At 37.0% G+C, this 15237-nt stretch overlaps 1 protein-coding gene across 1 annotated transcript in view; it reads left to right on the forward strand.

The window, feature by feature from the left end:
- LOC135226158 (obscurin-like) overlaps positions 1 to 15237 on the forward strand; it is a 432842-nt gene that overhangs the window by 343297 nt on the left and 74308 nt on the right. The window contains 10 exon segments of the mRNA XM_064265599.1: positions 428 to 549; positions 1002 to 1180; positions 1669 to 1889; positions 5023 to 5198; positions 6447 to 6634; positions 7625 to 7739; positions 8321 to 8496; positions 9214 to 9328; positions 10169 to 10347; positions 11087 to 11286. Coding sequence (XP_064121669.1) covers positions 428 to 549; positions 1002 to 1180; positions 1669 to 1889; positions 5023 to 5198; positions 6447 to 6634; positions 7625 to 7739; positions 8321 to 8496; positions 9214 to 9328; positions 10169 to 10347; positions 11087 to 11286 — 1671 coding nt within the window.

Genomic DNA, 15237 nt, shown 5'->3' on the forward strand with positions numbered 1-15237 from the left:
TTAAATTATATTTTTTAAAAGAATGAGAAAAATTTGATTATGACTGTTGAATTAAATAGCGTTTTTAAATTGAATTTTCCTTCCATCAAACAAAAAAAAATTATATTATGACTTTTGAATTAAATAGTGTTTTTAAATTGAATTTTCCTTCCATCAAACAAAGCAAAAAAAATTATATGATGACTTTTGAATTGAATAGTGTTTTTAAATTGAATTCTCCTTCCATCAAACAAAAAAAAATCATATTATGACTTTTGAATTAAATAGCGTTTTTAAATCGAATTCTCCTTCCATCAAACAAAGAAAAAATTATATGGTGACTTTTGAATTAAATAGCGTTTTTAAATTGAATTTTCCTTTCATAAAAAAATTATATTATGACTTTTGAATTAAATAGTGTTTTTATATTGAATTTTCCTTCCATCAGAGTCGTCTTGGTATCCTAGTAAAACCACAGCCAGGAGAGCTTAAGGACGCCACCGTCGACTATGGCAAGGACCTGTTGCTGAATGTGGCTATTCACGCCTTCCCCCCTCCCAAGATGGTTTGGTGAGTGTCACTCAGAGAGAGAGAGACAGAGACAGAGACAGAGAAAGAGAGAGAGAGAGAGAGAGAGAGAGAGAGAGAGAGAGAGAGAGAGAGAGAGAGGTTAAAAAAAAGTAACATCTGTTACAGGTGAGAGGAACAATTAAAAATCTCTCCTTAGTCAAGAAAGGAAGTTAACTCCCAATCAGAGAGAGATGGAGAGAGAGACGAGAGAGAGACGAGAGAGGAGAGAGAGAGAGAGAGAGAGAGAGGAGCTTAAAAAAAAACCAGTCACATCTGACAGGTGAGAGGACCAATGAAAAATCATTCCTTAGTTAAGGTTGCTGTTTCAATCTTGGGCAGCTCATTTCCCAAATCCAGCCCTCTACATTTTCACTGGATTAGGACCAGCACTCTATGCTACGTGTAACGAGTGCAAATATTTTTTAATCACATACTTTTCCATCCTCTTCCAGGACTTTGGAAGGAAGGGAGCTCACTCCCAATGGCCACTTCGAGTACATGAGAGACGAGGAGAATGAAGTGTACGGACTTCTCATCAAATCAGCTGTGCTGGAGGATGCTGGAAGGATCACTTACACAGCCGAGAACAAGGCTGGAAACTGCTCTGGAAGCTGCACCGTCAAAGTCCACAGTAAGTCTTTTGGGGAGTTTTTGCTGTGGCCTTTTTATGGGACTGTATAAATGGGAAGGCAGGTAAATGAGGTCTTGGGTGTAGTTCATGCAGTTTTATTTAAATGGCGTGGAATTTATGTAATTAAAGTATTGCATATATAAATGGACCAGATGTTTTTCCATAAGGGGTGTGGTTTTAGTCATAGACACTGTTAATTTTCAATTTCATGATTTCATGACACTTTCTCGTCCTTAAGAAGATATTATGTATCTCTTATTCTATGGCTTGATTAATGGTCACTGTTCTTTTTTATGCTGTTCCCTTTATCTGTGGCACAATTGACATTTGGGAGTGCCCTCGGAAATCTTTGGAATGCTCTGGAAAGTAAAGTATCAGACACCTGTCCAGACAAAATGCTCATGAAGTTACAAAGACACTCTCTTTATATATTTATTTATTTATTTATTTATTTCTTCATTCATTCACTCATGAACGTCCCTTTTCAGCCGAGAAGCCCAACGTGGTTGCCAACTTGGAACACCTCATGCACTGCCTGGAAGACGACGCCACCTTCACCCTCAGGGCCTCTGGTCTTCCACTACCCGACTGCACCTGGAAGATGGGGGATGTGGTCGTCAAAGAGGACGAACGCCACGTCTTCACCTTCCCAGAGCCTGGAGTCTACTGTCTCACCATTAAAGATCTCAACATGAATGATTATGGTGTGGTGAGTTTTCTTCGGTGCTTGGTCAGCCACAGGTTTGAGTTTGGGTGACTGGAGAGTGGTGAGTTCCCTCTGGATAAGGATGTCCTGTTTGGATGCCCTGTGGATTTTTGTTGTTTTTTTCTGGATTAAAAACTCATCTGTGAAATGCTGGTGGATTGGTGTGGTTCCCTCTGGATGAGACTCATCTGTGAAATTGGCTTGGGTGGGACCTGGTTGGGGTTTTTTTGTGTGGTTTTTTTTTTTTTTATTTGGGTTTCCTCTAAGAAGACTCTTCTGTTGGATGCCCATGTTGGATGTGTTTTCCCTTTCTGAGAGATCTCTTGGATGCTTGTGGATTGGTGGGTGTTTTTCCTCTGATGAAATCCTCTGTTGGGATTTGCCTTGTGGATTGGTGTGTTTCCCCCAGAAAAGTCATCTGTTGAATGCTTGTGGATTGGTGGGTTTCCTCTGGAAGAGACTCTTCTGTGGAATGCTTGTGGATTGGTGGGTTTCCTCTGGAAGAGACTCATCTGTGAAATGCTTGTGGATTGGTGGGTTTCCTCTGGAAGAGACTCATCTGTGAAATGCTTGTGGATTGGTGGGTTTTCTCTGGATGAGACTCATCTGTGAAATGCTTGGGGATGTGTTTTCCTCTGAAAAACGCATCTGTGAAATGCTTGTGGATTGGTGGGTTTCCTCTGGATGAGACTCATCTGTGAAATGCTTGTGGATTGGTGGGTTTCCTCTGGAAGAGACTCATCTGTGGAATGCTTGTGGATTGGTGGGTTTCCCTGGGAAGAACTCATCTGTGGATTCTTGTGGATTGGTGGGTTTCCTCTAGAAGAGACTCATCGTAAATGCTTGGTGGAATTGGTGGGTTTTTCCTCTAGAAGAGACTCATCTGTGGAATGCTGGATTGGTGGGTTTTCCTCTTAGAAGAGACTAATCGTGAAATGCTTGTTGGTTGGTGGGGTTTTCCTCTGGAAGAACTCCAATCTGTGGATGCTTTGGTTGGTGGGTTTTCCCTAAAGAAGAACGCTTGGTATATGCTTGTGGATTGGTGGGTTTCCTCTGGAAGAGACTCATCTGTGGAATGCTTGTGGATTGGTGGGTTTCCTTTAGAAGAGACTCATCTGTAGAATGCTTGTGGATTGGTGGGTTTCCTCAAGAAGAGACTCTTCTGTGGAATTCCTGTCGTGTCGAGCTTCCAAAACAAGAGGCTCATTTGAGGAATGCTCCTTTCGTGGTGAGTTTAATAACGAAAAGGCGACAGTATAGATGTTTATGGTTTGTGTTTACTTGTGGTTCGATTTTTCTCAGATATGATCTACAATGGACAGTGGCTGATTTCTATTCTATTTTCTCGTCAGCAAACAGACTGTTTTATGATTAATTGGTACCAGGCATTATTGTAAGAGTGAAAGATAGCCGCGGTATTGTTTCCATTGTAACGAAAGTGTATTGTAACGAACGTCATCGTAACGGAAATCGCAACACAAGTGTAGCAATAAATATCCACGTTTTGGGAGCTCGTAAAATAATGTTTGTTTTCGTCCCCAAGGCTAACATTGTGGCACATATAGACTTCAGACTAATGCCTTTTACTCTTGAAAGGTGTTGCAATACTGAAATGGCTCCTCTTCATCCCCCCAAAAATATAAAATCATAACTAGAGACAAACAACATTTATCAACCGTCTGTTTTTGCAAGTCTATTGACGACAACGCTTTGGCAAAAGGTTTATCTTCGTTCTTTTTCCACGTCAGTGGGCCTTCAAGGATCCAGTAAGAGTCAGATGACGGATAATTTTCTCAAAAACATCCGTCGTCATTTCTGTAGCAGTTACGGAATCGGCATAATGTAAAAAGTATAAAACGTTACGGAATCGGCATAATGTAAAAAGTATAAAACGTACCATTCAAGGACCAAACATATAGGGAACAAACGTGCACTGAACACGAAGAAAAAGGTACATTAGAATTAGGTTCAGTGACCAGAAAAGAAGACAACCGGAGTATCCTGGAATACAATCAAAAGGAAAGTAGGGGATTATCACAGATCAGCCAAAAGAAAGCATGAAATGATCTCTTGAGCAGGATGTTTTGCTGGCAGTTGACGAACGTTTGGTGATCGTTAACGTAACGTTCAATGTAAGGTGAATGGTATAAGGAAGTTCAAGCTCTGAAATCGTAAATGCCACATAAATATTTTAAGAAATGATCACTGGATTCCAAAACAGAAAGAGAATTTGTCTATGTTATTATTCTTTAGTTTCGACGTCCCAATTGTGTAGACACAACAATACAATTTCGCTTCGTTTGTTCTGGGAATACCTGAAAGAGATGAAGTTTAGTTGGTGTTCCATTTTATTTGAATTGAAATATGTCTGGTCTGGAATAACAGAGCAACTGAGGATGTCTGGGCATCCATAGAGATTTATTTCTATTATTCATTTATGATAATGATATACAGATTGAGCTGAAGGTTTTCTGTAGGCATTCATCAAGCCCCTTACCCGTATTATGTCGAGATCTCTTCCATATCGGCAAAAGCGCCTTAGTGGCGTGATCGGTATGGTCTTGGCCTGCCACCTCTGGTGGCCGCGAGTTCGATTCTCGGGCATTCCATTGAGGGGTTAGAGATGTGCATTTCTTGTGATAGAAGTTCACTCTCGACGTGGTTCGGAAGTCACGTAAAGTCGTTGGTCTCGTTGCTGAATAATCACTGGTTCCATGCAACGTAAAAACACCATACAAGCAAACAATCCACATCTGCAAAGTGGTTTTATTATAACCTTCCTGGTAACTTATTTTGAGCAAAACTTCAATGGAAGATGCTACACATTACAGCTATTAAATAGTTCACCTTGTATTTAAAAGAAATCTTTTCTATAGTTCAATCTAATTATATGTTACTTTATTAGCTTATCTTTTTGTATTTTCTAATAACTGATCTTTTCGTTCAGTATTTCCTATCATCATCTGTAACCTCTTTCAAATGGACAGTGTAGCATTCTCTGAAAGCTTGAACTTCAATGCAGTTGCCCCTTTGGGTTTGTTCCATAGGAATAGTAGGTATATCTTCTGAATAATAATGATAGTAATAATAGTATAACAAGAGCAATAGCACTAACCAACCTTCCTCTATAAAACAGGTCACAGTCCTGGCCAAGAGCTTGGTAGGCGAATGCAACTCCGCAGGCAAACTGTCTCAAAAGAAGATGATGTGTGAGGTTGTCGAGGGACTCGAGAACGTCACCAAGGGCGCTGAGGGCGACGACGTCACTCTTAATGTGAAGATCAGGGCTTCCCCTCGACCTGTGTTCGAATGGTAAGTGGTGGATTCCGAGAGCCTATGGTGGTCAGAGAGGCTTGCTAGCTAAAGAGAGCCATTGGCCTGGAGAGTTTGAATGGTGTCAAAAAGTCATGTTACCTCAAGAGAGCCTTTGGCCTGGAGAGTTTGAATGGTGTCAAAAAGTCATGTTACCTCAAGAGAGCCTTTGGCCTGGAGAGTTTGAATGGTGTCAAAAAGTCATGTTACCTCAAGAGAGCCTTTGGCCTGGAGAGTTTGAATGATGCCAAAAGTCATGTTACCTCAAGAGAGCCTTTGGCCTGGAGAGTTTGAATGGTGTCAAAAAGTCATGTTACCTCAAGAGAGCCTTTGGCCTGGAGAGTGTGAATGGTGTCAAAAAGTCATGTTACCTCAAGAGAGCCTTTGGCCTGGAGAGTTTGAATGATGTCAAAAAGTCATGTTACATCAAGAGAGCCTTTGGCCTGGAGAGTGTGAATGGTGTCAAAAAGTCATGTTGCCTTAAGAGAGCCTTTGGCCTGGAGAGTGTGAATGGTGTCAAAAAGTCATGTTACCTCAAGAGAGACTTTGAATGGTGTCAAAAAGTCATGTTACCTCAAGAGAGCCTTTGGCCTGGAGAGTTTGATGGTCGGTAAAGATTCATTGTAGATCAAGAGAGCCTTTGGCTTGGAGAGTTTAAATGGTGTCAAAAAGTCATGTTACCTCAAGAGAGCCTTTGGCCTGGAGGGTTTGAATAGTGATGAAAGAAGCATGTTACCTAAATATAGCCTTAGGCCTAGCTGGATTTTTATTATGGTCAAAGAGTTATGGTAGTTTGAGAGAGCCTTTGGCCGGAAGGACTTGATGTCATTGTAGATCAAGAGAGCTTTTGGCGTGATCTCCATACTTCACTTTTGTACATTTCTCTCTGCACCTTTAATGTATTCTGATCCATCTCTGATTTCGTATCTATCATATTTGCTTCGCCCTATTTTTCCCGTCCTAGTTTCTCGTAAACACACTTTTGATTCCATTTATCATTTCTTGATTACGTCTGATTCCCTAACATTCATCTCGCAACCAAAATAGGAGCGTCACCTCATTCATTATTCCTGATCTTTCGTAAACACACTCCCTAGTTTAATCTATCATTTCTTGATCACGTCTGATATCCTTACATTCCTCTCGTAACCAAAATAGGAGCGTCACCTCATTCTGCATTCCTAATCTCTCGCGAACACACGCCACAGTATTCACTTTATCGTTCCTCTTCTCCCACCCCCGAAACAGGAGCAAGGACGGAGACATCCTGGAGGCGAGCGAGAAGATCAAGATCGAGATGAAGAAGACCTCCTACTGCGAGGCCACCATCTCCCTCACCCTCGTCGACGCCTCCTCCATCGAGTCCGGCCAGTACAGACTCAAGTTCAGCAACGAACTCAACGCCAGCAGCGTCGAAACGGCTCTCATCATCAGGCGTGAGTATCGTAAAAATACGAAGCCTTTTCCCTTCGTTTGGACGACGCGAGATGCAGTTTCTCTCTCTCTCTCTCTCCTCTCTCTCTCTCTCTCTCTCTCTCTCTCTCTCTCAGGGACCTGGGGCAACCAGAACGAACTATAAGGTAAGGTAAGGTCTCTCTCTCTCTCTCTCTCTCTCTCTCTCTCTCTCTCTCTGCATCTTCTCCCAGATCAGACGAGCTAAAAATAAAAGCACGAGGAATCAGAGGAGGTTATGTGAGATGATTGCAGGTTTGAAAAGGCAGTGAATGCAGCAGCTTCCAGGGGATAGTTACTGGTATAGGTATTGATTGATCTGTGAGATTACGACTCTGCGTCTTCGTAACAGACATTGAAGGTTATTTGGACAAGTTCCTTAGAGATGAGATGACGTTGGTGTCTTGGTTTACCTTTGAATGTGTATCTGTGTTTATGTATGGTGTGTGTGTGTGTGTGTGTGTGTGTGTGTGTGTGTGAGAGAGAGAGAGAGAGAGAGAGAGAGAGAGAAAAAAAAAAGAAACATTAGTTCCTTTATTTAATTGTGCTGTCTGCGTGTGTGTGTGTGTTTTGTGTGCGTATGGAGAGAGAGAGAGAGAGAGAGAGAGAGAGAGAGAGAGAGAGAGAGAAAACGTTAGTTTCCTTATTTAATTGTTATTGCTTGTTTGTGTGTGTATGGAGAGAGAGAGAGAGAGAGAGAGAGAGAGAGAGAGAGAGAGAGAGAGAGAGAGAGAGAGAGAGAGAGAGAGAGATATGCAACTGACATTTTAACCAAACTTTCATGGAAATTCATCTCAAGAATCATGGTAAACTTTCAAATGGCAATATATGGATAGGGAATACCATGGAATATATTAATTCAATCGAATGCTTTTATTCTACTATGTTCAGTGAAATGCGTTTTACTCATTCCAGTCTGATAAATTAGTTTTACCTGTTATATAAGTTGAATTTTGGTTTCTTTTCCCTTCCAGCCGAACGCAGGAAGCCCAAGGTCACGAAGAAACCCAGCGACTTGGAAATCATGGAAAAGAAGCAAGGTATCTTCCACGCCAAGATCACTGGATTCCCCAAGCCAGAGATCAAGTGGTAAGTTTAAAAAAAATGAGTTAACTAGACTGATTTTATGCTGTTGGGAACGATTCCAGAATCCCTGTTTTATTATTGTTATTTCTTTTTAAATATCACAGAATCTAGTGCTTGAATGCTGTTGGTTTTTTTAGAGAGTATATAGCTGCGATTCGATGTCGTAAATAGTTTAATGATTATTGAAATGACTTCTGTTTGGGAATATTATTAAACTATAGCTACTGATAAGTAAGCTTTATTGATTAACTACAGGATTTTTTTTAGTAAGCAAATATTCTCTTCTTCGACCAAAAAGTCATAGAATTCTATGTAAATAAAAAAAATAAGCATTACAGTACCAGTGTTGTGGTCTGTAATATGTTCTTTGAGGATGACGGTAAATACCTATAACCGATATCATTTCGACCAATGGTGAGCGCTGAGCAGGAACTTCAGCCAATCAGGAACACGCCCAGTGACATCGATTGCCAATATTTAATGCCAACTCTTGAAAAACGACTGAAAACTCAGTCTTTTGCTATTTTAATTACCTAATCATTTCTTCTACCCAAGGCTAATCAGTCCACTCCATATCCTTCCAGGATGAGGGAAGGACGTCAAGTGTATCCTACAGACATCATCGACATGGGTGTCACTGCAGAAGGTCTCTACTACCTTGAGTTCCGACATGTGTCCACAGAGGACGTGGGAAGGTACACCGTTTATGCTGTCAACGACGAGGGACATTGCGAGGCAGAGTGCAGCCTTAATGTTGTTCGTAAGTAGTCTGTAATTAGTTTAATGAGTATTTTTTTTTCAACTGTTTTCATGTTTGTACGTGAATTCATAACTCTTCTTAGAGCAGTGTTATTTGTAAGCAGTGTTTCAAAGCATATATGGTCATGGCAATATGTAATGTAAATGTAAATATATCAGAATTATATATTTATGTTTCTGATATATATTTACAGTTACATCAATGTGGATTTTTTCCCAATTTCGTAACTCATGCTATTATGAGATGTTTATGAATATGTTTATTGGTAATTATGATAAGTTCAAAAGTTTTTCCATCTGTGTTCCAGATAATACTGTTTATGACATATTTTTTAAAATAATATTTCAAACAGCAAGCAAGCTATATCATGTACTGAACTATCTGAACTATCTGTAAGATTTGTCTTAACTAATATTAAAAACAACATAAATAATTTGTAATATAGAAAGAAATGAAGCTCTTAAAAGACATTTTATTGAATGAGGCTTAAAATAATAGTTAAAAAAACAGTTTTAACTAACGTCCTTTTAAGACAGTAAGCTCCATTTTCTGTTGGAAACTGAAACTATATGACATTATGAATATTGGCACTATTGCAAGAACGAAATTAATTCAATAAATATTAATTTTCTCTTTTTTCCCAGTCCTGCCTTATTACTTATTGTTCCATGGTTATCTTGCTGCATTGACTCATTGATTTACATCTCCATTTCACAGCTCCTCCTTCCAAGCCCGAGTTCATCCAGAGCCTCAAGGCAAGCAAGGTCATCATGGGTTACCCAGTCAGGCTCGAGGTCCAGCTGGGTGGATACCCTGTGCCCGAGGTCCAGTGGTGAGTAGTGTCTTCTTGTGACCTGTTCTTTTCTCTCTTGTGCTCTTGCTTACTTCCTTTCGCTCTTTATCTCTTCCTGTATGTATTTTGTTCTTCGTTCTTTTCATTCTCTCTCTCTCTCTCTCTCTCTCTCTCTCTCTCTCTCTCTCTCTCTCTCTCTCTCTCTCTCTCTCTCCAGATAACCCCAAGAGGGCTTCAAAGGAAAATGAGCCAGCAGAGAGAGACAAAATATAGGAAAAGGTGATGAATAAATAAATGCATAAATATCAGGGGACAGAAAATAAAACAGATGGCACCTAAATCCAGCAGAAGTCAGCAGAAAGCAGGAATGATTATTATTTTCTTTGAAAGAATTTTTTTTATGAATGCAAGAGGGTCAAATGATAACATTGGGTCGATTCTATTTCATTTAAGCCTTACCTGTGCTCTCCAGTCTGTTATAACTGGTTTACCTGTCTAGTCATTTTGATATTTCAAACTACTTGCAGTGAGAAATGTAAATTATGCTGCTCTACTAAATCTTAAGGATTTTGCTATGGGTACAAGGGAAATTCATTACCTGTAGAATGCCTGTGCCACACTATGAAAATAAATATGCTGATACACTTTAAGCATTTGTATGGGCATATTATGTATAATATCTCTTCATATCTATAAAATGAAAACTGCATTCTTTGTAAACTCTATATTATTTCCTAATGACACTCAACAAATCACAGTCAAATATCATACTCATTATATCCCCAATCATTTTACCTGGAGATCTTCTTATGTCGAAGCGCCCACATGTACTCAACCCTTCCCGTGTCAGATCCTCTGAACTCCTTTGCCATCCTGCAGGTTAAAGGATGGAAAGCCAATCCAGATCGATGGCACCCATTACAAGCAGATCGTTGAGCCAGATGGCACTGTGATCTTGCAGATCGACAAGGCCACTGAGGGTGATATGGGCGAGATCACTTGCGTGGCCAAGAATCCAGAGGGCGATGTCTCCTCTTCTGCCAAGCTCGCAGTTTTGGGTAAGGAATGGACGTTTTAGCGTGGAAACTTTTCATCTCTGTATATTTTTATGGGAAGGATTTCAGTTTTGGGTCAAGAATGGACGTTTCTGTGGGAAACGTTTCATATGTCTGTATAGTTTTATGGGAAGGATTTCAGTTTTTGGTCAAGAATGGATGTTTTTGTGATAAACGTTCTATTTTTCTCTTTGATTTATATTGGAGGGAACTTGCAGTTTTGGGTGAAACATGAACATTATTGTGATAACTTTTGATTTTTTCCTTTGCTTTGGATCTTTAAGGACTAGGGTCTTGAAGTTTTGGGTAAAACATAAACGTTTTTGTGATAGTGTACATTTTCTTTGAATTTTTATGGGCGGAGGTCGGGAGGCGTTCAGGTTTAGGGAAGAAATATATGTGTTTGTGGTGTAAACCTCTTTGAATTTTTTTGTGGGAGGAGTTAATTGTTGAATTACTTTTAATGAATGTGAAAAATTTAAAGGAAAAGTGTTAAGTAGTTGTGGTCCACCTGATTACTTTCTTCCTCTATTTTAGCACACGGAATTATGATGTATTCTTTTCAGATAATTAGCTCAATTTGTATAATTTCAGAGTAGTGTAAACAATTTATATAAAAATTCCAGTAGAATTTAACTTCTATTTGTTCAGTAAATTCAGAATTAGCCTCCAGGTATAAATGAGTCCTCGACCCTACGAAAATTTAACCTGAACATTTCTATTTATCCTTTATCCTCCACAGGATTCCAGAGGGGAGAAGGATACCCAGATGGCCCTGCCAAGTTCTCCGAGGGCCTGAGAGACATGACCTACGACGAGGGCAAGAACATCCGCCTGCCCGTGGGCATCAGAGGCGGCCCCGTGCCCAACATGAAGTGGTACAAGGATGGAGAGGAAATCAAGCTGGATGATCGTGTGTTCTTCACCTACGATGGAGACAGGGTGAGGAGAGATATGAGTGTGACAGAGATTCAGCGACTCTGATTTAATAATAATAATGAATTTTTTATGGATAATTAAATGACCGTCACAGTTTACTGAAGATGGTTTGAATGCAAGTGCCGAAACGTTCATTTAGTCGTGACATTTACCGGAGAGTCGAAGATTGGAACAGGACGAGATATGTCCATTAGCATGGAACAGAATTCATAACAAGTTTAATAGATTTTAATGAAAGGTTACCTTGTAAAGTAATAAAGAAAATTATAGACGACTCCACTAATCTTGTAACAATCCTTTTAATTCATAGCAAACGTAAATTATTTTTATGAAAGAATATCTAGCAAGATATAGTTAAATTCTATAATCATTCAGCTAACATTAAAATGAGGTTTCTTAAATAACTACTTCACGTGAAATACGAAAAAGTAGACTAAATAACAGAAAAACCTAACGACTTATACTTCAGTGACAAGGATTCAGGCATACTTTCAGACACGAACCAGTCACTCTCCTATACAAGTTCGCGTACTCGCACAAGAGCAGTTCGCTTTGAAAAAATGGATTCCATCATAAAATCCTCCATTGTATATGTGAATCGTTTCAGTAAATACGATAAGTTCTCTGTGTATCGTATGAGTAGAATAGATTTCTTTCTTAGTAACCATTCTATTGGAGCAGAAGTTGTTTTTGATATATGAGAACCTTGTAACCATAGACAGCCTTCTCTTATAAGTTATATCTGGAGGTTATTTCACAGAATAACTTCCCGAGTCTTATCATGAGTTCTCCGGAATGGAAACTAAATAATGAGGTTACTTCTAGGTCTTCTCACGATCTCTTTATTAACCTGTCAGTTGCAACGGAGCGAGAGCAGATCTTTTGTAGGTTGGAATATTTATATCTGACATTTGTACTTAAAGAGCATCCCAAGGATCAATATATATATATATATATATATATATATATATATATATATATATATATATATATATATATATATATATATCACGAAGAAATAAACTTCGAAAGTACTTGTTCCACGTCCTCAGTATTACTGACCTTTCTGCCTCGGATTGAAGGATGTGTGGGTTGTGTGTGTGTGTGGGTTAAAGTAAGCGAGAGTGAATCATTATTTATTTGCCTTTGTTTATCAATAACCTCTGATTATTGATCTATCTTTATTTACGACTTTGAATTACAGATACGATTCAAGTATTCAGAAGAATCCTTTATGCTGTTATTTGAATGATGGAAAGTTATTATTTGCTAACATTACCCCCCCCCCCCTCTCTCTCTCTCTCTCTCTCTCGCTCTCTCTCTTACTATTCGTACCCTTTTATTCAATCACTTCACTCCCTCATATTCAGTTGCCATTACTTCATATTACACACCCTTTATAGATTCTCTCTCTCTCTCTCTCTCTCTCTCTCTCTCTCTCTCTCTCTCTCATTCACAACCTATTACGTCATATTACACACCCTTTAAAGATCTCTCTCTCTCTCTCTCTCTCTCTCTCTCTCCCATTACTTCATATTACACACCCTTTAAAGATTCTCTCTCTCTCTCTCTCTCTCTCTCTCTCTCTCTCTCTCTCTCTCTCAACCCATCACGTCACATTATACACCTTTAAAGATACTCTCTCTCTCTCATTCACAACCTATTACGTCATATTACACACCCTTGAAAGATTCTCTCTCTCTCTCTCTCTTAACCCTTACGTCATATTATTCACCTTTAAAGATTCTCTGTCTCTCTCTGTCTCTCTCTCTTAACCCATTACGTCATATTTTACACCTTTAAAGATACTCTCTCTCTCTCTCTCTCTCTCTCTCTCTCTCTCTCTCTCTCTCTCTCTCTCAGCTTTTTAAAGGTATTAGTCTCATAGTCAAAAGGATAAAAAAAAAGCTCCAAAAGGATTCCTACTCAGTTTGCTTATCATTACTCGATATCGTGTGATCCTTCACGCCAATTAGCCTTCACAAGAGGGGATCCTTCAGGGGCACTTATTGTCGTTATTAGGTCCTACGTTCCCCTTCTGGAGTCCTACCGATTCATTCCAGTAGATCCTATTAGAGGCGTATAATGAGGGAGCTAAGGAAGGCAGGTTTGAAATGTCTTTAAGGTTCGTCAGGTATATTATGTTTGTATGTTTATATATATAAATATATATATATATATATATATATATATATATATATAAATATATATTTACATATATATATGTATATATATATCATATATATATATATATATATATATATATATATACCATATATATATATATATATATATATATATATATATATATATATATATATATATATATATATATATATATATATATATATATATATACATATATACATATATATATATATATACATATATATATATATATTATATATATATATATATATATATTATATATATATATATATATATATATATATACTGGTTTATAATAGCTGAAATAAAATTGAGGAAATTGCTGGTAATAACTTAGTGTGCATCGAATGTAGCGTATTTAAAACTAATAAGATTTAAGCTTTTTTGAAGACTTAACAACTACGAAGGTAAAAAACACATACTTCATATAACCATACTTATTGTCGAGGTGTTTACAGCTCAGAGGATGTTAACCTGTCTTTAAGGTTTCTAGGATAGATAATTTCATATATATATATATATATATATATATATATGTATGTATGTATATATATATATATATATATATATATATTATGATATGTATAGTATATATATATATATATATATATATATATATATATATATATATATATATATATATATATATATATATATATATATATATATATATATATATATATATATATATATATATATATATATATATATATATATATACATACTATATATATATATATATATATATATATATATATATATATATATATATATATATATATATATATAGTATATATATATATAAGGTTTTAATTACTTTCAATACTGTTCTTTATTTTCAGAATGAGGTAATACCTTCACATATTGGGAAATAAGTACAATTATTCAATAAGATATGATTTTGCTTGTTTATAAGTCAGAATACTTGAATGACTCTTTCCTAGCTCCATTCTTTTTTTCTATTATCTATTCGTGTTCGTTTTCTTGTTATTTTAAGTGTATTACCATTGCAGGAGTTAAGAAAATGGTATTAGATTGTATTGCTGATGTAATTATTTTTTATTCAATAGTTAAATAAATAGTTTCATTACCCTTTGCACAAAAGCGAATGGGTTAGGGTATGTGTTATTTTGTTTCAGTCTTTGTTTATACATATGTATTCATGTATGTAAACCAAAAATATTCTTAACAATTCTTAGAATACTATCATTGTAATGAATTAACCAAATTTATGTACAATACATTTGCATATAGTAGTATAGTCTTGCGTTGCTCAGAATTGTATAGATTATTATAGACTATAGATTGTCTAAATTTTGATTTTGTTTGCTCGTAACAGATAGCTTAGTTTCTTAATTTGGGTTTTGTTTAATTTTTGGCTTTTATATTTTATTTGGCATAGCTAATGCATCTTTAATATTATTTATAAATGTCTAATTACATTGCTTCTTTTTAATTTTACTATTCAGAGACTGTGAAATTTGAAAATTTCCAGTAACGTGAACCCTTGATATCCATATTTAAATTACTCCCTTTCACTATTATAAACATTTATTTTATTTAAGATTAACGCCGCTTAATTTCTTAATAATTTTATTTTGCTGTAACCTTTTATTAACCAATAAATCTCCCTATTAAGTTATTACAAATAATTGATTTTAAATTTAATTTTGCTAATTATGGAAGCCTACACACACAAGTGAAATTTTACGAAGGTTACTGCAGTCGACCGTATTAACTTTTTTCTATTTTCATTTAGCTCACGTGAGACCGAGTCTTGAGAGG

This window comes from Macrobrachium nipponense, chromosome 14 (genome assembly GCF_015104395.2).
Source record: "Macrobrachium nipponense isolate FS-2020 chromosome 14, ASM1510439v2, whole genome shotgun sequence".
In the NCBI taxonomy this organism is placed as follows: Eukaryota; Metazoa; Arthropoda; class Malacostraca; order Decapoda; family Palaemonidae; genus Macrobrachium; species Macrobrachium nipponense.